Below are 26,053 nucleotides of genomic sequence, written 5' to 3' on the forward strand. Positions count from 1 at the left end.
AACTCGAGGTGTCCCACAGGAGCGGCAGACCCCGGAGATGCCCAGGGAGGCGGGCGGACGGGGGCTACTGACCCACCTGTGGGGACAGTCCCTCGGTGCTCCCTCCTCCTGGCTCAGGGTGGCCAGGGCCTGATGGGGGTGGGCTCAGGGAGGTGGGGCCATGGGCCAGGCCCGCCACAGACCCCTACTCCTGACCACATCGCCCCCCCTCGCGGTCCCTGGCCCATGTGACAGTCGGTTCATTCAGGGTCCCCTGGGTTCCAGAGCTCCGGCCAGGCACAGCCGCCTGCCTGCCCGAGGAGCCGGCCAAGCCCCAGGGAGAAGCTGAGGAAGGGCCAGGCGGGGTCTCCAGTGCTGTGTGGGCCCTGCCTGTCCCTCCTGGGCCTGGCCTGGTCCCCTGCTCCCTGGCTGCCTCAGGAGCGGCCTGGCCTGACCCTCCTGTCTGGCCTTTCTCACGACGGGGGAGGAGACACAGTCCAGAGGACTCCGGGCTCCATCCTGTGCCAGCCAGGACCCAGGACATGGGTAGACCCTCATCCACGCCTCGACCCGGGTCAGTGGGTGAGAGCTGGCTCCTGAGGATCAGGTGGGCACATGGGGCAGCCCCATGCCAAGGTCCAGGCAGCAGGGGCTCAGTCACCGCAGGCTCTGGTCACCCCAGGCCCCCTCCAGCAGGCAGCGGGGGACGAGGACAGGGGTGAGGGGCCTCTGCTGCGGGTGCTCATCCCCTGCAGACCCCACCCTGACACCATCTGTCACTAAGGCCCCAGGGCCCGGGAGCCAGTGTCCCTCACAGTGTCTGAGCCTGGTGGCCAGGCCCATGTGGGACATCTTCAGGAGCCAGCAGCAGCACTGGCCCAGGTCCGGGCTCGTCCTGGGGAGCCGGGCCGTCACTTCCTGCCACTGGTCCGGTCAGCGCTCTTGTGCGCAGGGTCGGGACCCAGCAGGGCAGCGAGGGCGCCGTCGGGTGGGGGGCCGCCCCGCTTCATCTTGAGGTTGGCTCTCAGGGCCGCGTCCTGGCTCGAGCCGCCCTCAGGGGAGGCCTGGGGATCTGGAAGGAGGGAGAGAGGGCAGGCTGGAGACAGCCTTGGTGCGCTTGGAGGCACCTAGGCTGCCAGCACCGGCCGTGGGACAAGGGGACCCATTCATCCGTCTGTCCATCTGTTCATCCATTCATCCCCATCCATCATTCCTTCCATCCTCTGTCCATCCATCCATCCATCCGTTCTGTCTGTCCATCCGTCCATCTGTCTGTCCACCCATTACTCATTGATCCTTTAACAAACCCTGAGGAGTCTGCCCGAGGCACTCCCCGTGTGCCAGGGAGACACGCAGCCGTCCCAGCCTATGGGGGAAGGGAAGGTGGGGACAGGAGGCCCGAGGAAGGCGGGAGCCAGTGTTCCAGGAGAGACCCAGTGGGCAGGGTGAGGGGACGGGAGCCTGGTGACCAGCTGTGGTCCGCCGGGGCCCTGGGGTGCTGGGAAGGGTCTCAGGAGCCAGGCTGGCACACTGGCGGTCCCCACTGGGGGACCCTGAGCAAGGGAGGGGCAGGGGCAGGTGACACTGGCAAAGACCACCTGATAGCTGAGCGGTGGGGTCACTGAGGCCAGGGCCACCAGAGGCCTGAGGACAGCGGCTAGTGGGGGAGGCCAGGGGGCGGCGGGCGCTCACCGTGGATGCCGATCATGTGCTCCAGGATGAGGACCCTCTCGGCCAGGATCTTCAGCGCCTCCCGCAGCTGCTGCACCCCCTCGCCCTGCCAGGAGGGAGGCAGGGTCAGGGCGAGTCGGCGGGGCCAGGGCCGGCTGGATCCGGGGACACGCCTCCGGCCTCGCTCCTCAGCCCCCTCCTCTGGCTCCTTGCCACCCCTGTGCCCACCTCGGGAGCCTCACTCCCTCCTGCTCCCTGCTCTGGTCCTACAAGGACCTCCAAAGGTCCTGGCCCAGCCTCGCCCACAGCTGCCTGCCTCCAAGGCTGAGGTCCCTGCTCAACCAGGTCTCCACCTGGGCTCCACCTGGTTTCCACCTGGCCTCCTCCTCCAACTGGCCTCTACCTGGCCTCCTCCTCCTCCTGGCCTCCACCTGGGCTCTACCTGGCCTCCTCCTCCACCTGGGCTCCACCTGGCCTCTGCTTGGGCTCCTCCAACTGGCCTCTATCCAGCCTCCACCTATGCCTCTGACCAACACTCCTTCAGCTCCAGGCCCCAAACCCCTCCTCCTGCATCTGCCCCTGCCACCCACCAGCCACGTGTCCCTCAGCCCACCAATGCCCGTGGGCACGTCTGTTCCCAGAGGAGTCTTGTCCCTTTAGAAGGGCCCCTCAACCCCTCGTGGACTGGTCCCCATCCCGCGTCCCAGGTCCGGTGGCCCTGACCCTGGCAGCCCCGCCATCTGCCCTCTGCCCTGCAGTCACGGCTGCACTGGGCTGGGCACTGCCAAGGGCAGGGACCCCAGCACCAGGCCAGGTGTGAGGACAGGTTGGAGGGTCTGCCCTCTCCCTGCGGCGCTGTGGCCGGCCACGGGAGCCTGCTGACCGCCGTCCGTACCTCTGTGGCCGCCGCCTTGTCCCCCTCTGCTCCCTTCACTCCAGGTTGGCCCTAGGGAGCAAGCCACACGGTCACCCGGGGCAGACCTCGGGGCAGTGAGCCAGGACAAGAGGGGCCCCGCGACTCCTGCTCCGGGGTGAGAGGAGCGGGACAGGTGGTGCCCAGGGCACCCTGCAGAGCCTGGCATGGTAGGCCTCCTCAGCCTCCGGGGAGGCTGTTTCCCGCTGGCCACAGTCCCTGCAGCCCACTCCGGGCCCCTCTGGGCAGCTCTGATGTGGTCTGTCCTGGTCCCTCCCGCTGCCCGCTCTGGCTGGGAGACCCTGCCCCGGCACCCGGGCCCACTGCCCTGGGGCCACGGCTCAGCCCACACTTACAGCCGGTCCCTCCACGGGCTGCCCGCCAGCCAGGCCCTGCAGAAACCAAATGGAGCGCGTGAGGCCTGCTGCCCAGGGGCTCCCATCCCCCGCTTCAGCCCGCTGTGGGTCCCCAGTCTGGGAGGAGGACAGCAAGAGCAAATGGGAAGGCCAGGCCTGAGGCCTTTGGGTCCTGGAGCCCCGTCCAGCTGGCCAGGACCTGGGCCTCGGCTGGGCCTTGGGTCCTCTCACCTGTGCGAGGGGACAGGGCAGCAGAGGGCCACTGCCCCTAGTGACCAGGATGCCGCCTGCCTTCCCCCTCCTGGAGAGGCCACAGTCCCTCCCACCACTCAGTCCACGCCAGAGATGGCCCCTCCTTACCTGGGATCCTGGTGCTCCTGGGGGTCCCGGGGGGCCGTGTGGTCCAGGGGGACCTGTGGGCAGAGCCGAGTGCTCGCGAGGCCTCCCTCCCGCTGCCCCAGCCCAGCTCCGTCCACTCTTCTGCCTCCACCTGCTCCCCTCGGGCTGGCCAGAGCCGCCCAGTCCTGAGAGCTGGAGACCCGGCTGCGACGGCCACCCCTGCGGGCCTGGCACTCGGCCCGGGAAGCCCAGTGCGTCCTGGAACCCAGGACCTGGCCCTCCTTGGCCATCCATCTGTCCGGAGTCCCAAGGACAGCCTACTGCCCACACGCCTCACCAGAGCGAGCTTCAAGAGGCGCACGTCCCCTCGGTCCTGCTGGGGCCCCAGGTGCCCGGCCCTCTCCGCCCACCCCAGCTGCCCGCCCCCAAGGCTCCTGTGCTGCTGCTCCTCCCAGAGCCTCCCTTCCCTCCGCTGGCCCGAGGTCCCTGCCCACTGCTCTCTCCCGGGCTCTGGGACACAGCGCTGCCTCCTCCAGGAAGCCTTCCTGGCCTGTCCCCCTGTGCCCAGGTCCATCCTTGACAGGGACCCACGGCCGAGGTGGGTTACATGACAGGTGCCCGAGGGTCAGGCTGGGTCTCCTGCACCTGCACCGGGAGGGGCTTCTGACGCATCCCTGCCCTGCTCGGGAGAGAGGCCCCTGTCCCCGTGGATGGACCTATGCCTCCCAGGCTGCCAGGACCCGTGGCTGGGCTGCTCAGTGGGGCTGTCCCCAGGTTCAGGGAGGACATTTGGGTAAAGAGTGACCTTTACGTGACCAGGTGCGTATCAGGGTCAGCCTGGCCTCAAAGCAAACGCCCTCCCTGGCCTGAGCGCCAGAGACACGGCAGGTCCTGGTGTCCCTGCGTCCTCCTCCTGATGTCCCTGTGTCCCTGGGTGTCTGCTCCAATGTCACCTCTAGGACCATCCCTTCCCTCCTCACCAGCCCGCCTGTCCCTGTCCCTCTCTCACGTCCTATTCACGTGACTTAGGACGTCGGCACTTGGCCTGCCCTCTGCTGGACGGTGGGCACCGGCCGGGATGGCACCTCACAGTGAATCCAAGGGTCCCGGGGACCTGGCACATGGCTCAGTGTGCAGTAAGCACTCAGGGGACATTTGTCCACTGCACAGAGAGCCGGTGAGAGACAGCTGGGTGGCCGGGCTGCCCATTCCCTCCAGGGCCTCCACTGCCCCTCCAGGGGGCCCTGGGTGTGGCCAGCACACAGCTGGTGGGCAGGGTTGGGGGCAGTGGCCAGTCTGCCCTGTCTCACGCTGTCCCCAGGGAGGACGTGTGGAGGGTGGGGTCAGGCCAGGCCTGGAGCCAGCTTCCCGCCAGGTGACCGCAGGCTCTGCTTCCTGTGTCCTGCCGGGCCAGCTCCCCAGGCCCTGGGGCCACCCCTGGGCCTGGCTTCCTCATGTCCCAGAGCCCCTCCCACCCGGGAGACAGGCAAGGGCAGCCTGGGGCCACTTCCTCTGGTGTCCTGTTCAGATCACTCGAGGCTGGTGTGTCCAGTCTCCCAGGGGAGCTGCCCCTTCACCTCTGGCCACGTGACACTTGGGGAGGCCCCTTCCACTCACCCGGGGGGCCGGGGGGACCTCGGGGCCCTGGGATGCCCGCCAGCACAGTGTCCACCACGGCAGGTGCCAGCTGGGCGTCTCCATCTGTGGGAAGAGATGGCCACTGGTGACCACATAGGGCAGAGCCTGCCACACTGGGAGGCTGGGCCTCGGGGGCCCGTCAGCCCCCCGGAGTGGGCTCCTCCTCTCCCTCAGCAGCCCTGGCACTGCGTCCCTCCAGTCATAAGTGCCCAGGAGGCTGGGCAGTCAGAGGGCAGGGGAGCTAGCAGCCTCCCCAGGAAGCACCGACTCCTTCTAGAACATTCCAGGCCCTCCAGACTTGGGGCCTGCTGCTCACCCATCCCTACTGCACGGGCCTGGCCTCCCCAGGGAACCCCCCCACCGCCCTCTGTCACCGAGGTCACACACTGGGGTGGGGGTGGGGGGCTAACTGTCTTCCTGGTGCCCTGCAGGATGAGACCTGTCCCATCCCCAGAGCCAGACCTGGGACAGGAGGCGCCTGGCCCCACCCTCCACACAGACCCACACTGTCCACAGGCCTCTTAGGGGCGCCCAGTCCTGAGGCCAACCCCTGAGCACGCGGCCCGTCCCAAACACACTCCCCTCCAGGAAGGCCACCTCCCTTGGGGACCCCAAAGGGCTCTGGGCTCAAGAGGTGACCTTGGCCCTGTGCCCAAGACAGCCCTTAGCTGGCTCCTCGCAGTGCAGGCTGCTGACCAGAGGCCACTGTCCAGAGGGAAGCTGGTCCACAGACTGCAGGCCCGGCCCCTCCCTGCCGTTGGCCCAGCCCTGTACCCCGAGGGCAGCTGGGCCCTGGTCCTGGCGCGGGCACTGGCCAGAGCTGCTCCACCAGGGACTGTGACCATCCTACTCTATGGGAGTGGACGCTGAGGCTGGCAGGGGTTGGTCATACGAGGGCTGAGCTGCCCCAGGGCCCAGAAGCCAGGCAGGAAGGTGGCTCAGGTGTCTGGGACAGCTGACCCAGAGGTGCCACCCTGCCCACAGAAGCCATCCGCCATCCTGTCCTCCCAGGGTGTAAAGTCACCCCATTCCCCCATCTTAGACCCCTCCCCCCCCCGCAGGCGCCAGGTGCTCAGCCAAAGAGGACACTCCTGGGCACCAAGGGCTTCTGCCGTCTGGCCAGCTGGGGCTTCCCTGTCCCCCCCCCCATCTGCCTGCCCCCACCAGGAAGCACATGGTCTGTGCAGTTTGGGGTCCCTCTGCCCCAGCCCAGCCCCTGGGGCCTGGGGGAGCCCATTTTGCTCACAGCTGAGTCTGACATGTAGTAGGTGCTCAGTAAACACTTGTCACATGACCTACAGCCAAGGGACTTGTAGGGGAAATGCAGCCAGGGACAGCCACCTGGGACAGCCTGGCCGGGGGTGGGGGGGTGGAAACTGGGGCCAGGCCACAGGCAGTGGCCACCAGGAGCTGGAGGCAAGGGGCTGAGCCCTGGGGTGGGGACAAGCCATCCTGGGGCCAAGAGTGAGGCTGGGACAGGCACCAGCCCCCAAGGGACACTGCCAACACCAGTCCTGGCTCCCAGCTGATTCCCTTCCTGGTAGGATCTCGGCTTCCCTGGGACCCCTCTGGGGAAGGTCACCACCCCCGAGTCAGTGAGGCACCCCTGCCCACCCGGCACTCTGCGCGGCACTCACTGTCCTTGTCCGTAGGCGGCTGCAGAGAGTAGAGGACACCTTGGGGACTGCTCGGCGAGAGGCCCGGGCTGCCCGCTGGGCCCGGGGGTCCTGGGGGACCGGGGCGCCCCATCTCTCCAGGAAGCCCACGGGGCCCGGGCGGTCCCAAGAGCCCTGCAGTGGGGGAGAGGAGTCACCGTGAGGGCGGGGCAGGTGCAGACAGGGACACTGAGGCCCTGCAGGGATGGCTGGCCAGGGTCACGTGGAGGAAGGCTCTGGGAGGCCAAGGAGGAGCTCCTCCTTCCCAGCCCACTGGAGAGGGGACGGGGGCAGCGGGGACAGAGGTGAGGGAGGCAGGGACAGCAGCACAAGCACAGACCCCAGCCAACGGGGTCCTCCAGGGAGCTCAGACACCAAGAGGGGCTCCCGACCTCGACCAGAGTCACCCCCCAGGGACTTGGGAGGAGACGAAGGTCCTGGAGGTTGCTTTGGTGGCTGAGAACAAGCCCCTGATTCTGGCACTGGCCACCCCCACCCAGGGTCCCTGCAGTCCCTCTCCTGACAGCCCAGGGTGTCCGACGGGGAGGGGACGGAGGAAAGAGCCCGGGCTCCTGGCGGGGCAGGGGACGCCTCTGCTGCCAGGGCAGGGGACGAATGACCCTTTCTTCCAGTGGACACAGGAGGGGTCCTTACCTGGAGGCCCCACTGGACCCTTCTCTCCTGCCTGGCCCCGGTCACCTTTGGAGCCCGGGGGACCTGCAGGCCCTGGTGGCCCAGTCTGCCCTGGGGGCCCTAGGAAAGAGGGAGACGAGGCCTGAGACGCGGGGCCCTGCATCCCGGTGGCTCCGAGCCTGACCACAGGGGGTGTGAGGTCTCCGTCAAGGTCACAGAGCCAGGCGTGGCTCAGGTCTCTGCACTCCAGGTCCTGTCCTCTTGCCCTACTATCTCCCTGCTCGAGGTCAAGTACCGGCTTGTGGTCTCCAGGCCCTGGGGCTGGACCAGAGTGGGGGGTGGACACGCTCTCTGGCCCCTTGTCCCTCTGGGCTTGCTGATTGGGTGGAAGGACTTGCTCTGCCTCTCGGTTCCCTTCCTGTTCCGGCTGCACGGTGACTCTGGGTGACTCTCTAGTCTGGGAGGAAGGGCTTGGGTGGGGGCTGCCGGCTCCTGGGAGCCCCACCTGCCTCCATTCCCGGGGCCAGCTGGGAGGACGCCCAGGTGCCACCATTTGTAGTGTGTGCCTGCCACCTTGTGGCCATTTCAGGAACTGCATGTTCCCTGGTGAGAAAGGCAGGGGCCTCCCAACACCCACCTAGAGGGCTTGGGGTCTGGGTCCGCTGAGGTCAGAGGCCCCCTCCTCCTCAGTCGCAGAAGAATGAGGTCATGGGGCAGTGTCCTGGGCATGAGACCCTGGGGGCAGTGGCTCAGGGCGCAGGCCACCCAAGTGCAATGTCCCACCCTCCTCATGGAAGCCTGCCCGGGGCCACCTCCCACCAGCTCTGGCTCCTTTAGAAGGATGCAGGGCATCTGCTTCTCCCCAGGAAAGGCCGCTGGAAGCCACCTGCCCCACTTTTCTGGGGATCTGCCCTCCCTGTCCCTCTCCTGCATCCCTTGTCAGAATAAGGACAGAGGAGATGAAGGACAGGTGGGTGCCCAGAGCTGAGTTTGGGGGCTCGATTGGGAGAGGAGAGCGAGTGAGTGTGTTCCTTCCAAAGGGCTGAAGTGGGGCTGAGGCTCATCATGGCAAAATGCTGGTGACCCAAGGCGAGTTACCTAACTTCTCTGAGCCTCGGTTTTCTCCTCTGTAACTAAGACTCACAAGCTTTGTGCACAGCTTAGAAAGGGAATCTGTCCTGCCTATGAAATACTCAGTAACCGGCACAGCGTGCACCCTGACCGTCACAGGGCCCCAGCCGTAGACCCCGGGTGCAGCCATATTGACAGGTGCTGGCTAAACATCACCCCAAGACACACCCCAGTGGAGTGCCCAGTCCTGAGCAGGCCTTTGACAACTGTCCCTGTGACCACAGCTGTTCTTATGCTCTACAGCCTGAGGGCAGAGCCGAGAGCTCAGGTAGAATCTGCAGAGAGGACGTTTTACCCTTGACTTTAAAGTAGGACAGGACAGGGTGACAGATGTCCTCCAGTTCTGGCCTGAGAGGTCAGTGAGGACTCTCTGGGATGTGGGCAGGGCCTTTCACAAGATGGAGCTGAGCAGGGATGGGCCGGGCGGGGCTGGTGGCCCAGGGCAGGCGCTCTGAGGACAGTGGCTGGACGGCAGGACAGTAAGGAGGGGTGGCAACTGCGGCAGACGGCAGAGTCCAGGCTGGGCCTCAGCAGCTGCCAGGTGCCTCCTCGGCCCCCACGGCCATGGCTCAGCTTTTCCAAGCGTCACCTGGGCTTGTTGGACGCCGAGGCCAACTTGGGGAGGTCCCTGGGGGCCCTTCCCAGGCCTCTGGGGCAGGCCAGCCCACCCCCCCACCCCCACCCCCCCCGGCCATGCAGGCCGCACTCACCGGCTGGGCCCGTGGGCCTTCTCCTCTGGGGCCCCGGGTGAGCCAGGGGGATGGCGCCCGGGAGGAAGTCCTCGCTCCAGGGCGGGGTGCTCTGCGGGGCAGGCAGGCCGTTGTCCGGGCCTGAGGGCTGCTCTGCTGCCTCCAGCAGGAGGACCTGACCAGGAAGGGCAGAGGGTCAGGCCCGCTGGCCACCAGGGATGCGTGTGCGCAGGGTCCCGTCCCACGGGACCGCAGCTGTCCCCTTCTGCAGCAGCTGGTGGTGACTCTTAGCAGGACCACCGATCCCTTTGTCCTTCCTCCCTGTTAGGAAGGACCCTGGACCCTTGGATGCAAGCAGGTGCCAACAGGTGCCCTCCAGAGCGCTGTGCCTTGCTCACCCCTTCCTGGGCAGTGCCCCAGGGGGGACAGTGTGTGTGCCTTTTGTCCCCACCACACCTGGCTGGGCCCATGAAGTGGCTGGCTGGGAAGATGGGTGGGGGAGGGGGAGGGGGAGGGGACATGGGTGAAGGGAGGGGGAGGGGAGAGGAGAGGGAGAGGAGGGGAGGGAGGGGGAGGGAATGGGGAGGGGTGAATGGTCCCGCTTTGAGCATGGGCTCCAGGGTCCTATCCAGGGAGATGGGTGGCTGTAGCTCCTCAGGACTGGCCTGGAGCACAGCCCTGTACTCTGTCCTGGGGTTTGGGGGGTGAACTTCCCCTTAAATCTCCTGGGAGCCAAGACTTAGGCCCCACAGTCCCTGCTGTCCCCAGGGAAGCCAGCAGGGGGCGCTGCGAGCCTGGGCTGGGAGCAGCGGCCAGGAGTCCTGAGAGCCCCGCACCCTCCAGGGTAGGGCCTGGGCAGAGGGGTGCTGCGGTGCTCACAGCGCTCAGGTTGGCTGGGCTGTCACAGGGTGCAGCCGTGGAGTAGCCCCCTGGGCAATTCAGCAAGTGGGGGCCCCTTCTCCCCACCCCCAACCAGGGCCACTTCTCTTTCTGGTCCTTATAAGATCCCATGAGACAAGGTCGCTGGTCACGTCGCGCATGAAGTGGAAACAGAAGCTCAGAAAAGGCAAGTGACTTGCCAAGGTCACACAGGGAGGGCCGAGGGACCCAGTGCCTCCCCCACCAGACCACAGATTGTCCCACTCACGGCTCAGCCACCGCCTGGCCAAGCTTCATGGAGTCACCAAGTAGGGAGCAGCTTGCTGAGCTCAGGGTGGACCCTGGGCTCCTGGCCCCGGGACCCCCCAAAGCAGAAAGGGGCTCCAACTGCTGAGCACCGTTGGCCGGTCAGCCAAGGCCAAGGTCGGGCTCTACGGAGAAGCCAGGCAAGTGGCAGGAAGGCCATGGCCGTGGGTGGCAGGAGGTGGATCAGGGCAGCCGTGTGAGGGCAGGAACAGGGGACGGATGGGCCAGGACAGTGGGCAAAGGCTGCTCCCCCATTGGTGCCCTGCTGCTGGGGACAGCAGGACGTCCACTCAGCAGACAGGGTAGGCCGGGGGTGCCGGGGACAAGCACAGTCAGGGTGGGCTGAGTGGCAGCGTCCTGGGGGGACCTGAGGGTTGGTGCCAAGATGGAGCCACCTGAGGGGGACACAGACAAAGGGCAGTGGAGGGAGGTGGCACTGGGGGTTCTGGGGATGGGGTGGCCCTGGTGTCCTTGGTACTGGCTCCAGCCGCTGTCCCAGCAGTCTGGCCTGGATGGCCCCCTTCCTGAACTCCTCTCCCCTGGCTCCGCCAGCCACAGAGCACAGACCTGGGCAGCAGAGTCTGGGCCTCAGCCAAGTGAGAATGAGGCCCAGCCAGAGCCCAGGGCCCCTGGCCCGGGGGTGGCCACCCTCCTAGAGAAGCCATCTCGTCCCTGCCCTGTATGAGCTCACCGAGCGGGTGGCAGTGGGTGTGGGGACTCAGCCCAGGAAAACCAGACCCGGCCTGGGGAGCAGAGACCCTGGTGACGTCACTGCGGCCCAGCTGCCTGGCCAGGCCACCGCCCTCCTACACAGAGCCTGGCTGAGCTCTGAGACTGCTGTGGCCCCCACAGAGGGAAGTCCCTTCATGTGGTCCATGAGGTCAGGCTGTAAATTGCGGGGGAGGAGTGGACGAGGGCTGGCACCGCCCAGGGCCCTGCGGCCTTCTCGGGACAAGCAGGTGGCGGGAAGTGAAGACGAGGTGGACCCTGATGGCTGCCCGGCCCCCAGCTGCCCCTTCTTCCCTTGCTCCAGAATGTCCACCTGTGTGTGTGGCCCAGAGGAGGAAGCATGACTGGCCCCAACCAGTTACAACAATCCTCTTCTGCTTGGTCGGGTACTCAATTTCCAGTTCCCTTGCAACTATGAGGTGGTCTTACAGCCAGCCCAACGCTGGCCCATGGAACATAATGAGTCTTTGGGGGTGCCTTGTCTCGCTGTCCACTTCCTGCCTTTTAACACTGAGCTGCAGCAGCCACTTTGTAACTATGAGACACCAAACGTGAAGACAAAAACCCATTCTTTAAGGAAGTGTGGGTGGGGCAGAGTCCATGAAGAGCCTGGTTTCCAAGCCTCAGAGACAGACCTGAGGCCACCTGCTCCTGGGCTCCCTGTGGAACAAACATCCTTATGGAATAAGCTACCACTGGCTGTTCTCCGTCACGTGTGTCCTTTCTGACACCCAGATGTGCCTTGTCTGAAGCAGCAGGAGCCCCAGTCTCCAGGCCTCAAGGTCATGGGTCTCTTGGGACAGCCACCTGCCTCCTGGCTTCGGACCCCTGTCTGGGGTCTTCCTGCCTGGAGGCTGCCCTGGGCCCAGCGGGGATGTGAGACGGGTCGCAGCTGGGGAATCCAGCAACTGTCTGGAGGAGGACCACTGTGGGGCTGGGCCCCTCTCCCTGGCCCGCCTCTGCACGCCCTCCCTGGCCCCCACCAAGAGCTGTCCACCCTGGGCCCGCCTCACAGTGACCTGGGGGGCAGGGAGGTGGCTCCAGCCTCCCTGGTCCCTGGAGCCGGCAGGGACCCAGAGTGGGGGGTTGCCAAGGCGAGGGGCTGCTGGGACAGAGGACCTGGCTCCTCCTTGACCCCTCCTCTGTCCCTGCCACCAGCTCCGAGGGTCACAGAGCCCCCTGCCCTGCCCTGCCCTGCCCTGCCCTGGGGCGCTGGGCCTGGGGCAGGGGTGTCAGGCTGGGAGGGCCCCAGGACGCTCATGGCAGGGGCAGGGTGGGGGCCAGGTGGGAGGGACCTGCTGGCTCAGCGCCAGGCCCCCGAAAACTGTGACTTCTAACACCCGAAGGCGGGGCGGGGCCAGGCTGGCTGGGGCCAGGCTGGCCGCCAACTCTCCTCTGTGCCCAAACGCCGAGGTGTCAGGCGTGGAAACTGTCCTCCAGGCCAGCCCCACCTGCCCTGGAGTCCAGCGCCAGGTCCCCCGCGTCCTCCCACTGTCCTCATAGCCCATCTGGGGCTGACCCGGGCCTGGATCCCTGGAGCCCCAGCCCCTGAGTGCTACTGTCCCCCCAGGAGGGCAGCCTGTCACCCCCACCCCTGGGCCTGCACCTGGGGGCCTGCTGGCCTGCAGAGGGCACGGGACACAGCAGCTGTGAGTGGCCTGGGATCCCTCGTGTCCTGCGCTGACCCCCATGAGTGCAGGCGCCGCTGACTGCAGGTCCCTAGTGGTCACTCCAGCCCCCGCCAGCTGGTCCTGCCCAGTTCCCTCCTGGCCTCGCTCCTGCCCCGGCCTCTGCAGGGCCAGGCCACCTCGGTAGTCCCCACTGCTCCAAGAGGCCCCACATGGAACGTGGAGGCGGCCTCAGCTGTGTCCCCCGGGCCTGTCCTCTCCAGGTCCCTCTAGCTAATCACCAATGCCTGCTTTAGAGGCTGCCATGTGTGGAGGGGCCAGGGCAGGTGCTGCTGGCTTGCCCCACGGACGCCCTGGCCACACAGGCTGGGGTTTCTGGCTGCGGGCACCTGTGACTCTGCCCAGCCCCTTCTGTGGCCACAGGAATGGCAGCAGGAGGGCAGAGGTGGGCAGGCCGGAGGGGCAGGGACTAACCTGCCGAGGAGCCGCCGGTGCAGACAGGAGAGGCTGCCTGGCCTCACCCTCCCGAGCGGGCGGCTCCAACACACAGCCCCCACCTGGCTGAGTGGCAGGTGCCCCACGGGTGGCCCACGATGTCCTGAGCACACTGCCTCCATCCCCACCCAGCGCTGCTACGGCCACTCCCAAACAAAGCTCTAGCTCTTGACAGAGTCCCTCTGACCCTGGGGACCCACCCAGGACCAGCCCGGGTCCCTGGGTGCCCCACTGAAGGCGGGCAGCTCTGCCCACTCCCCTGTGCCCAGCCCAGGGCAGGCAGTGGGCAGAGGGGGCAGAGCCGGAGCTGGGAACCGCCGCTGGGAGAGGCAGCCACACTGCCCTGACCTCCGGGGTCCACCCGGCAGCCCCAGGGTCTGGGGCTCTGTGCCACTCGTCCTGCCAACACCCAGCCTGCTGCCTGGGACCTCAGATCCCTTGCCTCCCCCTCCCTTCCCAGGAGGCTCCAGCCCAAGCAGGTTCCCCAGGGCCACCCAGCAGCACCCAGGGGCTAGGTCCGTGCTGCTCAGGCTGCTGGGCTCCTGGGCTGGGTCCGCCTCGCCACACCCAGCAAGTGCCCGCGTTGCTGCGCCCCCCACCCCCCTCCCAGCTCCCCGCGCCCAGGCTCCCCGCTCTCCGACCTTGGCCTCCAGTGTGGTCAGCCGCTCACTCATGTCACTCAGCCGGGTACAGTTCATGCATTCTGAAAGACAAGGGAAACCAAAGGTCAGAACGTGGACCCTGGGGAGGGGGCAGCCAGGCCCAGGGCGGCCTCTGCAGTCAGGCAGGGAAGCCTGGAAAACTCCTACTCGACCTTCGGAGCCTTCTGCTCAGGGCCCCTCCTCCATGCAACCTGCCAGACCTGAGCCCCGGCACATCGTGCCATCACTGCACAGTGTCTGCTCTGGGCCAGGAACCGAGCAGCACAGGGGACACCGCAGCCTGTGGGTGCCACAGGGTGAGGGTCTTGGTCTCGGGGGCCAACACAATATCTGATCATGGAAGGGTAAATGGTAACCGTCTGGGGAAGGAGCTGAGCCGGCAGACACGGGTCACTAGGACAGAAGGATCTGGGTACATCACGGGGACGGGACGTTGAGGCCAGCATGGATGGGGTCAGACAGGGAGGACATTCTGAGGGGAGGCAGCTCAAGGGAGGCCTGAGAGCCGCACGGTGGTGGCCAGATTCAGCGAGGACAGGGCAGAGTCCGCAGCCCACACACTGGGGACAACTGGGGCCCTAACGCCCAGGCACAGCAGTGCCCAGGAGCCAGCGGGGGGTGCTGGAGGGTTTGGGCAGGTGAAAGGCCAGATGTGCATGCCGGAAGCTCACCCTGAGCCCTGTGTCCACGGGGCAGGAGCTTCCTGGGCTGCAATTATGTATCAACGTCTGTTTACCTGTCCTGGGCAGACAGAGGGTTCAAGGCGGCTCTGAAGAGCGTGTGTTGCCCTGGAACTCAAGGGTGGCCGCGTGTCCTCTCTGTCCTCCCTACAGTTCAAAGCCTGACTCTGGGGGACCCCCTTCTGCTCCTAAACAGACTCCCAGCAGCTCTCAAGGCCTTCGGGTGGGGCAGTAGGTCCCCCGTGGCCTGTGGGGGTCACAGACATAGGTTGCTTGGCCTCTTGCTGCCACCGTCCACGGGACCTTGGACTCCTGTTTGGGACCTTATTAACTTCCTTGCTCTGAAATGGACCCCCACGAGGGGTCCTGGGGCCATAAAAAGGGGTGGTACAGATTGTATCCTCCAGGGATGTCCAGCCGCGGGGCAAGAGGAGGACATCGGCCTGTGGTCCCCCCAGCCCTACCTGATCTCCGGGAAGGAGCCCTGAGAGCTCCAGGGGACCCCCGCACCCCTCCCTTCTGCCCTTGTCTGCACCAAATTAGTGGTTTATAAGCATTTTCTGGGAATAAAACTCTCCCCTCCCCTCATAAAACCTTGTCAGCAACCCCGATACATAAAACAGATTAAAGACTGAGGTATAAACACTGAACAGGGAAACAACTAGAGGAATGTATACAGTTGTCTGATGCCGGGACCAGAAGGGACTTTAAAAAGGACACGCAGTGGGGGTGGGGGTGGTCTTCTGGTTTAACATGGTGGATTGAACACACATGTTCCCCTCTGGTCCTTCCCAGGTCTGGGAGGTAAAGAAATCAAAAGTAGAAAATCCACCAGCACAAGAGAAAGACAGCGCAGGGTTCCCCTCAGCAAAGGAACCGTCAGGCATGCGCACCTGGGATCCCGGGGGCTCGGGAGGCCGAGGCCGGAGGACCGTGTTCAAAGCCAGCCTCAGCAACTTAGCAGGCTCTGAGCAACTCAATGAGACCCTGTCTCTAAATAAAATTTGAGAAAGGGCTGGGGATGTGGCTCAGTGGTTAAGCACCCCTGGGTTCCATCCCTGGTACCAAAGAAAAAAAAAGTTTCAAAGGACAAAAATTTTGCAAGATGGAGTGCATCAGGCACCCAGACCCAGGCTAAGCAAAACTGAGGAGGGATGGGAGGTGGGAACCACTGGGCCCTCCTGAGGCTGGGGAAGCCCCAGGTGGAGAGGGGAGAGGTCCTCTCTGGGGAATAGAGACCTTTCCCCAGAGGAAACGCCTGTAGAAGTGACATTCGGAGAGACCTCTGACACAACAGCTGAGTCTCAAGAGACAGTCTCCATGGGTCGTGGTCACCAAGGCCCTGGCACGTGGCTCTCGGTGTGTTCCTCTCACCTTCCTGCAGCCAGGCATTCTGGGCTGCTGTAAGAAGCCGTACGGAGCCAGGCGAGGTGGCACACACCCGTCATCCCAGGCACTCGGGAGGCTGAGGCCAGAGGATCGCAAGTTCAAAGGCCAGTCTGGGCAACTTAGCAAGACCTGGTCCCAAAATTTTAAACAAGGCAGGGGGTTGGGCTGGGGGTGTGGTTAAGTCAAAAGCAACCCCTGGTTCAGTCCTCAGTAGAAGGGAGGAAAAGACCCTTAATGGGGACAGGCAGGGTTCAAAAGGAGCAGGGTCCCATTGCCTACCCACCCATTCCCCATCCACCCACCCCAGTGCCCTCCCAACCACCCCCTTCAGTCACCAGGAGGCCCCATGGATGTTCAAGAAGCCCTCTGGGGCCGTGTGTCAGCATGGAGGGGTGACAGGTCGGCAGAGCCAGGTGCCTGCTCTCAGGGGCTGTCTCTTTGGGGAGCAGAGGTTCACGAACCCCCCCAGCAGCCTCGTCTTTCTGGGCAGCCTGGTGACGCTGTAGCTGGGCCGCAGCCCGCCCTGCCCACACCCCGGGGCCAGCAGGAAGGGTGACGAGGAGGCCACGGTGGATGTGGGAGGTGGAAGCTGGAGCCAGGCGGGTCCACCCGGGCGGGGCACAGGGCAAACCGCACATTCTGGAGGCCTTAAGGGGCTGTTTCCAGGGTCTTAGGCAACAAACAGGAACCCCTGCAGGGGGCAGGTCAGTGGAGGGAGGGGGCCTTGGGCTTTTTCTGGAAAGTGCTCTGGGCAGGGGACCAGTTGGCTCTGGCACCCGGAGGCCTGCTTGGCAGGTGAGGAGCAGTTGGCTGTCAGCAGGCACAGAGGGGCCAGCTCCCCAGCCTCAGCGAGGCCCAGGAGGCCCAGCTCAGCCTCCCCATGCCACCCGCCTGGGCAGGCGCTCCAGATCCGAAAGGTTTACGGCTCCCCTGGCATCTGCCACCGACAGGCAATTAAAGCCTGTTTTTTGTTTTAACTTTCTCTAATTAGTCGTTGGAGCCACGGAAACATGGAAAGGGCGCAGGTGGGGCCGAACCCGCCCCCGGCTCTGGGACAGGCAAGGCCCTCCCAGTGGCTCAGGCCTCAGTTCCCTTGCCGTGATGGGGGCTCTCACTTGCTGGGATTCTGAGGTCCCCAAGTTCCCCCAGCAGCTTCCGGAGCACAGGTGGGTTCCTGGGCACCTGGCAGTACAGGACGCTTCCTGGGGTCCAGAAGGCACAGAGATGGGGGGTGGGGGGCTTTGCCAATTGTGTATATCAGAAATTTGGAGGGCTGACCAGTGTGTGTGAGTGTGTGTGTGTGTGTGGCACAGATAGAGAGAGAGAGAGAGAGAGAGAGAGAGAGAGAGAGAGAGAGAGAGGCGTGGTCAGTGGAAAGAGCCACGGAGGCCTGGTCCAGGCTGACTTACTTGTGGCTTGGGGAGTCCCTGCCCGGGGCCCACCTCAGCTCCCCATCTGTAAAGGGGTCTCCACCGGATCAGCTCCAGGCCTCTGGCCTCGGGGTCCTGGGCTCCTGCCACCTGTGCCCTGGTCCCCAACCTCTCACCCCCAGTCTGGGCCCACCCCTGGCGGGACAGTGCTGCCAGCTCCCCTGCTGTTGGCCTGCTGCGGCCACGCGGGCTCCGCTCCTGAGCTTAGGACCCACCTTCACCATGAGACTGGACTCCTGAGCCTGGGCCTAGAGAGGGGCTCCGGCTGCCTCAGGGAACCAGGGAAGCCTCTGTCCCAGGACACCAAGGCCATGACCCTGATGGGGCAGCCAGGGTGCACTGTGGCTTTGTCCCCAGAGGCCAGTTCTCTCTGTGAAAGGTCGCTGGGGGAGGTCTGCAGGTGGGGGGTGCATGTAGGATGGTGTCACTAGCAGGAGACCTCAAGCTGGGTCCAGCTAAAGGAGATCCTTAAAATTGGGGAGACTCCAGCTACACCACACCCTTCCCATTGGGCCACACCCCTTCAGCTGTGCCACCTCCTTCCCATTGGGCCACACCCCTCTAACTATGCTATGACTCTTCCCATTGGGCCTTGGCCACACTCCTCTGCTGGGCCACGCCCCTTTCTTCCCTGAATTTCGCCCAGTCTCCAAGCCCCGAGACATGCAGTTCCTCCCTCAGGACCGTCCTATTCCCTGCCTCCTTCTTTGTCTCACAGTCCATCCTCATCCTTGAAAACATAGCCAGAAAAATGCTATGGCGAACAGGAGGGTGGCTCGGGCCACCATGGCCATCTCTGAGGAGAATGGCTGGACTCCCATTACTACACTCAGGGAAGGAGGAAGCCGCAGAGCAGGGCGGTGTCAGGGCTGCGTTACTGCAGGAGAGGAGTGGGGGGAGGAAAGCATCTCGGTGCTCTGGCCACCTTCTCACTCCAGTGTGAATTCAGCAGCGCTGTAATCAGCACCAGGGGTCCCCAGCACTCTTGCTCCAAGTGGCCCCCAGAGAGCTGCAGCGAAGCTCCGCCACACCCTCACGGCCATAGGATTCCTCTCTGGGGAAACTGAGTGGCCCAGGAGAGAAGATCTAGAGATGCCCTGACTCTGGGGTCAGAAGCCTCTGCGAGGAGCCCATGGAAGACAGGCCTGCCTTGTCCACGGAGTTCAGGTCCCAGCGACTTCCACAGGAGCAGACAAGGAGACAAGGGAGATAAGGACCAGAACAGCCAAGGACAACACAGAGAGAAAGCAAACTCCAGAGGATGAGTGGATAGAAGAAAACTGAAAAACAAACAAACTCAAAAACAAACAATCTCAAAAACCACACTCAAAAACAACAATGAGAAGATCACAACTGTATTTGGTATCCTTAGAGAAAAAGAAGAGACGGCATCCTTGGAACCACAGGAACTATTTGGAAAGAACTTTCAAAAACCAAAGGTGCACTTTCAGGGGGAAAAAAATACTGATCTAGAAGAAGTAAAAGAATTAGGACATAAAGAAAATTTCTACAAAATTGAAAAAAAGAAAGTTGTGAAAAGTAGAGAAAGAGAGAGAAAAGAAAATTGGAGGGATAATGAAGGAGACCCAGCATCGACAATTGGAGGTTCCAGAGAAAGAAGCCAGAAAAAAAAATGGAGGGAAGAAAAGTTTCAAATAAATGATCCAGAAAGGTCACCTAAAAGGAAGGATATAAATTTGCAAATTTAAGGAACGAATAAAGGGTCAGACGGAAAAAACAACTCACACCAAAAAGTGCGTCGTCACAAAATTTCAGAATCACAGAGAAAACCCTAAACACTTCCAGAGATAAAACAAGGCCTGGGGAAAATGTCAGGAATCAGTATGGTAATTGGACATTTGTACAGCAACAGTGGAAAACGGAAGATACCGTGGTGCCTAATCGAGGAAGGGGATTTCCTGGCTAAGATTCTGTACCCAGCCCAACTATCCCTTGAGATTTGAGAGTAGACACAAAGGCATTTTGACACATGCGCAGCCTCAAAACATTTCTACTCCACATGCTTTCTCTGAGAAAGGATGTGCTCCACCAAAACAAGGGAGTAAACTAGAGAGAGGAAGACAAAAAATATAGAGATGCAGAAAGGAAGTTCAACATAGTAGAGAGACCAAGAAGTATTCTGGGAAGGATAGAAAGGGCATGTCATAGGATAAGAGCAGAGCAGCATTCCAGGAACACAACCAGACACAAGACAAAAAGTTCTAGAAAAGTCAGTGTCTGATGTATGTGAACATATTGAAGGGAAAATTAAAATTCTTTTGGAAAACCTGGTAATATGCTAAGTGATACTATACATCCATGACATTGCGTTATCTATAAAACTAGACAAAAAAAAAAAAAACCAGTCTATTAATTACCAAGAGGATGGAAAATCCAAAGTGAGGAAATGCATCAGTGCAAATATATCATTTACTTCTTTATTCTATTCTATTCATTGCCCATTCATCTAATGCCCCAATTATTATACAGTTATTTGAGGGGATTGGAAGAGAAGAAGACATGAAAGAGGGGTCAGGGGTTAAAAAATGAAAAGGGACAGGATATTCCACAGGAGGACAATCAAGAATTTCTAATATCAAAAGAAGAAATAAGAAAAACAGCAATATGTAGGTGGAGTTAAGCACTGTGTTTGGTCTCCCCAAAAGCTTGATTCTAGGGCATGAAGGTTAAGGGTAGGCAGGGATGCAGGGGACTTCTCTTTTTTCATTGTAACCAAAACCTCAACAGCTGAGCTACATCTCCAGCCCTACATGGTATAATTTAATTTGATTATTTTTATTTTTTGGATGGTAGGGATTGAAATCATATTGAGCCATGCTCTGCCACTGAGCTACACCCCTGTAAATTTCTTAACTTGGGAAGAAAAAAAAACATGGAACACACTCACGATGGTATGTGATAAATATATAAAATTGAATGTGTATTCTGTTTATAATCACATCAGAGATGGATCGTCAGGGGATGGAAGGAAACATGGAAAAAATAAAAATAGTTGCAGTGGTAGGATTATGGGTGAGTTTTTCCCTTGTTTTTCTAAAAATTTCTGGGTGATGTTATATTGTTTTGGCTCCATTTCTTGGTCTAAAATTAGGGCCAACCACCCCCACCTAATTAGGGTTGCTGTGCAGGGTGGGGAAAACCGGGGACACAGCCATCTGCCCAAGCCTTGAGCCTCTACTCGGGTCTTCTTCTTGGAGGTGCAAAGCCAGCTTCTTCCACTGAGTCCCAGGGGTGCCCAGGTCCCTCACTTTTCCCCAACTTTTCACTCTGACTTGGTGACTCTCCCCTTGGGGACACTGCTGCTCTATGGGCAGCTCCCTGCTCCTGTGGAGCCTGTAGCCTCAGGTTTCCATGTGCACGAACCAAGCTCTGGCCTCACACATCAACGGGGACACAGCAGGCTTTTAATAAATAACCATGGACTAAAGGAAACAGTCACTCCTCGAGGGCCATTTGCTCATAGTTCTGAGTCTAAACAGCAGGAGCAAACTTTGGAGATGATCTTCATGTGGGTAAACTGAGGCCCAGAAAGAGAAAACAACTTGGCCCAGAACATGGCCTTGGCTCCTTCCCCAGACCCAGGCCCACCCACCCACCGTGGTCCACCGTTTGCTGGGCATATTGATCATGCTTTTTATTTTCTGTGTTTTGGGTGCTTTGACACTGGGGGTCCTGCCAACCCTGGGAAGACGGTCCCTCCCAGGGCCAGCCCGTTCCTGAAGACAGTACTTTTGTATGTGAACTAAGCAGTCCAGAGCCCACAGCCTCCAATCACTTCCTTTATGAGGCCGCCATCTCCCTGCCCTCATCTCCCCAGAGCCAGCCACGGGCCAACCCAGGACAGAAACTACATCCCAGAGTCTCCTGAAATTATGCCAGTGAACCCATCCTCCCCCGTTACTTCCTATAGAAATCCCAGTGGAGGCTCTTGACTGCACCGTCCCCTCTGCCTCCTGAGCCTTCCCCGTGTGCCCTGCATGGTGTCCCATGCCCCCTGTTTCTAGGGCAGTCACTTCCATGTCGGCGAGTCTTACCGCACTCCATTAAAACAAACCCTGGTCTAGTAAAGGCCAGAACTGAAGCTCAGCTCTTCACCTCCCGTGAAGCCGTGGTGGCCGGGGCTGGGTGCCCTGCCCATCGGGCTCTTCTCAGGGCCAAACCTACTGACCACCGGTCGGGGACAGGCAGGCAGCACAGCCAGGGACAGCTTAGAACAAAGGTCCCCAGGACCCTCCTGGCTCCAGGCAGCACAGAGCTGGCCCTTCCAGAGAGCAGAGCCTTGGCCTTGGGACCGTTGGGGGGACAGCTTCATCTCAGAAGCCCTGGCTGCCTCCGCTCCCAAGCAGAGGACACAGATTCCAGGGTCCCCTTGTGCTGGCCACTGACATGGCGTCCCGAATGGGGAGGATGCAGGTGGCATTCAACCAAACAAGGATGCCCTCCCTCCACCCCTCATAGCTGCAGGGCTCTCTGAGCCTGGACTCGGAGGCCGGGCTCCTGGTCTTCCTGAGTGGCCCTCTGTCTTAATGACATTGCATTTGGCAGGGGCTTCCTCTGTCATCCTCCTCGGCTGTGGGTACGATGGTAACAAGAGCCACATATGCAGGCTGCCCCTCATGCTCCCCAGCGACACCGGGAGAGGCTGCCAAGTTGTCCAGGGCCCGTAGGTGCCACGGGACGGCACCTGGGTCAGAACCCTTCTAGAGCCCGGGGTCTTTTCTGCACAATTTCCTGCTTCTGGTTGCTTTGGCACCTGGGAAACTTGAGGAGCAAACGGGCCAGAACGGAGCCATCAAGCAGGGCTCCTGAGAGAGGCGTGGGGTGTCCGTGGCTGGTTTCCTAGGCCCAGCGGGGCTGCCATGATCCTGCTTGTGCGGCTGTGGCACCTGCCACACAGACCACTGAGGTGAGCCGGGCTCATCTCTGCACACACAAGTTATAATGGGTCAGGGCAGTCCTCCCTGGTTCCATGACTGTCTATCATCTGTGCCATTTCCTTCAGACTGGCCACCCTGGGACCCGTCCCCAAAACCAATAGCATTAGTATGCAGAGACAGGAATCCTGCAGGATAGAGCACTTTTCAGCCCTCTGCTGGGGATGGATTGGGGTCCCCATGGCTGGGGACATTTAGAGGGGCAGCTGTGTTACAGCTTGCTGAGGGTTTCGCATCTTTTATGAGTGTCCCTCAGGACTCTCATAAAAGGAGATTTCATCATAAGAGAAGCAAGAGATGGACTCTCAGTGGCCTTTTTGGGGAGGGAGGAGTTTGGGGGGGTCACCCCTGGGCATCTAGCTTTTGGGGGTCAGCGACTCCACCTCTCACGGGCAGATCTCTGAGGCTCGTGTTGTTAATCTGAAGTTATTGTTGGATGTGTTGACTCTTTTCTCCTTGTCCAGAAAGAAGTCACAAAGCATCTCCAGGGTCACCCGGGCTCCTAGATCTCTCAGGCCCCGAAAGATGACACCAAGCACCGCCCAGGGAGAGGAGCTCGGAGATTCAGGACCCTCTTGGACATGTGGCGGCAGCATGGCCATCTCTGTGTCACTGGGAAAGAATCTGTTTACAGGGCTCCAAGCCCAAGGTCAAGGTCCAGGTGCCAGGACGCAGAGCCAGCACTCGGGTGGTCCCTGGGGTGTAAAGGGGCTGCCTGCTCCTGAGCCCCCACAGCCTGCACCCAGCCAGGCCTCGTCCCCTGCAGTCCCCGGTCAGCCACAGCTCAGGGAGAGACAGTGAGCTTTCGAGGGGAGCAGGTGAGGCCCCCCAAATACACAGGAAGTCCCAAGACCCTAGCCACTGGGCTTCCAGAGGGAAACGAGCAGAATTTTAGGAATGAAAGACAAGGTCACGGGTTGGGTCCCCCCAGGTGGTGGGACCGGGCAGACGAGGGAAGAGGAGGCCCGGGGTCCCACTCTCAGCCTCTTTCTGTGTCCCTCTGCTCTTGAGCAGGTCTCTTCAGTTCTTTGGGTCCCTGCTGTGCTGACCGCAAAGTGATAGGTGACAGACAAACCAAATCCTAACAGATCCTGACAGAGGTGGGACCTGGGGGTACAGATCCCATCACCCCCACCCCACACACCACCAGCCAACATCTGACAGCCCCCGCCCTCTGAGCCCTGGGCTGATCCACTTCCCACTGTCCCCACCCACCACCCCTGTCCTCAGGGATCACTGTCTGGGGTCAGCTGCTCCCTGGTGGGCAGAGGGGAGGAAGTAAATGGGGCCGGTAGTGGAGACCCCAGGACTCTCAGGGTCGGCCTGGGCCACACCTTTCCCTTGCAGGAGGAGGTTGCCATGGCAACCAAAGCAGCACTTGGTACCAGGACCAAGGGGAAGACCTTGACTGGGGACGGAGTTTTTCTTCTAATCAACTCGGAAGGTCGCTCAGATGTAATTTGCTTCTTTCTTAGAGATACTGTCTCTATACTGTCCCCAGGGGCTTGACACACATTTAAAAAACAAAGGCATTCGTGCAGGATCTTATAACAGTTGCCTGTCAGCTTAAGGCATGGTCCCGTCTGGGTCCTGCCTGGGACCAGCTGTGTGAAGTTCTGGGGAAGTCACTTAACTCTCTGTCCTCGATGCGGGTTTAGAGGAGGCAGGACTGGAGGGCAGGTCTGAGAAAGGGTTATTGTTATTCAGACTATGATATTGAAAAGGAAATTCCCCACATAATTAGAAGGCAGGGAGGAGCTTAGCCTTAAAGCCCTTTCTTTTTACAGATCAGAACTCAGATCTGGGTGTTAAATGGCTCATGGCTGCAGTCACACATCTGAACGGGGATGACATGGGGTTAAAACCCATTCACCCTCCCGGGGTGAGGACTCCTGATCCCTCTTCAGTCATTTACACTATAGTAAGAATGAGCCCTTCCAGAACCACTGAGGCCAGCACTTCATGAAGCACTCTCTCCTCTCTTCTCTTTCCAGAGAGTCTGAGGTGATACGGTCCCCACTCAGAGAGCAACGGCTCAGCCCAGAAAAAGGTAAGGAAGAGGATCTGGAACCCAGAAACTCCAGTCCCGCTGGGTCAGAGGCCATCTGTGCAGGCTCAAGGCAGGGGACAGAGTGCGTTCTTAGGATGTGGTTCCTGCTGGCCTGTTTTTCGGGACTTAGATGCTGGTCCTGGGCCACAGGGAAAGCTTCCGCCCCGGTGACAGGGCTGGCATCCACACTGACCCTGCCCAGGCTTCCGAGTGCCCAACTGGACTTACCAAGTGGCCAGTGGGAGAAGGTTCAGGCCAGAAGCCCAGACTCCGAGGAGGGGGAGGAGGAGGCTGCCTTCAGGTCTGAGGCCTGCTCTATGCTCACAGCTGGGCTGCAGCGTGGGTGGAGCTGGGAGGGGGCCCAGCCTTGCTGAGCTCTGAGGATGTGGTGGTGAGGTGGGGGCTGGGGTCTCGGCTTCTCTTGGGGAAGGGTCTGCTCAAGTGCAGATCAAGGGCGATCTGGTTGGGCTACCCCCATCCCCTTCTCCCCATCCTACCCCCAGCTCTGCAGGACAGAAACACATCCAGCTGCCTAGGAGGGGACACCAGGAGGCAGAGTGGGCCAGGGTGGGACCCAAACAACAGTGATGTGTGGTCGCTGCTCACAAGGCCAGCGGAGCCAAGTCCTGCAGGCAACAGGAGCCAGGATGAGCCACCCTGCCCCATCACCCCAATCCTGGAGCCCCCAGAGGGTGCCAAGCCTGCAGCCGTCCTGCGGGTCTGGTGGGTGTGACATGGTGTCTCACTGTGGCTGGAATTTGCCTTTCCCACGCTGCTAAAGCAGAACATCCCCGTAGTCTGGGGCACTATCTCTGCTTCCCACCGTGGCCCTTATGTCCTTGTCTTGTCTTTCCTTTGGCTTCATCTGTCTGTTTCTCAGTATTCATAGCGGTTCTTTCTGGATTTCAGGTACCAACCCATCACCCATTATGCGCTGCCGGACAGTGGTGTCCCTGCCTCTGGTGACGCTGTCCCTCACCCTGGGGAGGTGTCCCTGCCGTTGATCTTCCATCCCTGGATCCAAGGTCCTGCCCAGGTCAGGACCTGCAGGGCAACTCTGAACACGGGAGGCCGGCTGCCTCCACACCCACTCCTGACTCTCAAAGGCAGCTTCTCATGTCCCCAGAGCGGGGGAGACGCAGCGGTGGGAGGGGCTGCGCCCGGAAATCGCTCCCTCTCCCTCGTTTGCCCATAGTCTTCGTTGTGAATAGGCGTTGGGTTTTAGCAAATGCTCTTCTCTTCTAATCTGTTAATAAACGGAATCAGCTGAATCGATTTCCTGAAGAAGCCGGCCTGCTCACCAACTATGACCTTTTTCTGCACTGCTGGACTTGAGTGGCACATATTTTATTTTACTTCAAAAAAAACCCCTAAATCATTACCCAACCAGCACTGCTGTGGGTCAATTTGAGTCCCACACCTGTGGGACGTGGGGCCACGACTCTGATTCCTCAGACTTATCCTTCCCCATCCAGGGTCCACAGGGCCAGGTCCCCTTTGCCGCCTCTGTGAGCCAGGAGTGGACATCTCCTGAGTCACCTCTTTCCACCTAATCTCAGCGCTTGCCTCCCTGTGACGGAGGAGCCCAGGCCTTCACCTGTTCCCAGCTCAGGGTCCAGGGCTCCTGGTCCCAGGTTCCTGAGACCCACATGCCCACTCCCTCCCCACCGGGTGGTGACCTCGGCAGCGAGACCTTCTGTCTCCTCAGGTCCTGGGACCTGGCCCTGGAGCACATTCCTGCCCGGTGAGTTCGATTGTGCTTGTCTTTTAAATGATTCTCACACTATGTGTCACTTATAGCAGGAGAAGTCCTAAGTGACCGGAGTGCGTGGTCCTGGCAGAGCCG

The 26,053-nt window shown here is 61.3% G+C and overlaps 1 protein-coding gene across 2 annotated transcripts in view; it reads right to left on the reverse strand.

The window, feature by feature from the left end:
* Positions 1-890: 890 nt before the first annotated feature.
* Col26a1 (collagen type XXVI alpha 1 chain) overlaps positions 891-26,053 on the reverse strand; it is a 133,558-nt gene continuing 108,395 nt past the window's right edge. For both annotated transcript variants that reach the window (XM_027952988.2, XM_071605348.1), the window contains exons 4-13: positions 13,683-13,744; positions 9,026-9,179; positions 7,206-7,304; positions 6,534-6,686; positions 4,876-4,959; positions 3,280-3,332; positions 2,920-2,955; positions 2,546-2,596; positions 1,672-1,756; positions 891-1,051 (exon numbers count right to left, since the gene is read on the reverse strand). In XM_027952988.2, the coding sequence (XP_027808789.1) occupies positions 891-1,051; positions 1,672-1,756; positions 2,546-2,596; positions 2,920-2,955; positions 3,280-3,332; positions 4,876-4,959; positions 6,534-6,686; positions 7,206-7,304; positions 9,026-9,179; positions 13,683-13,744 (938 nt within the window). The remainder of the gene's footprint in view (positions 1,052-1,671; positions 1,757-2,545; positions 2,597-2,919; positions 2,956-3,279; positions 3,333-4,875; positions 4,960-6,533; positions 6,687-7,205; positions 7,305-9,025; positions 9,180-13,682; positions 13,745-26,053) is intronic.

The sequence above is a fragment of the Marmota flaviventris genome, chromosome 19, assembly GCF_047511675.1.
Source record: "Marmota flaviventris isolate mMarFla1 chromosome 19, mMarFla1.hap1, whole genome shotgun sequence".
NCBI classification, from domain to species: domain Eukaryota; kingdom Metazoa; phylum Chordata; class Mammalia; order Rodentia; family Sciuridae; genus Marmota; species Marmota flaviventris.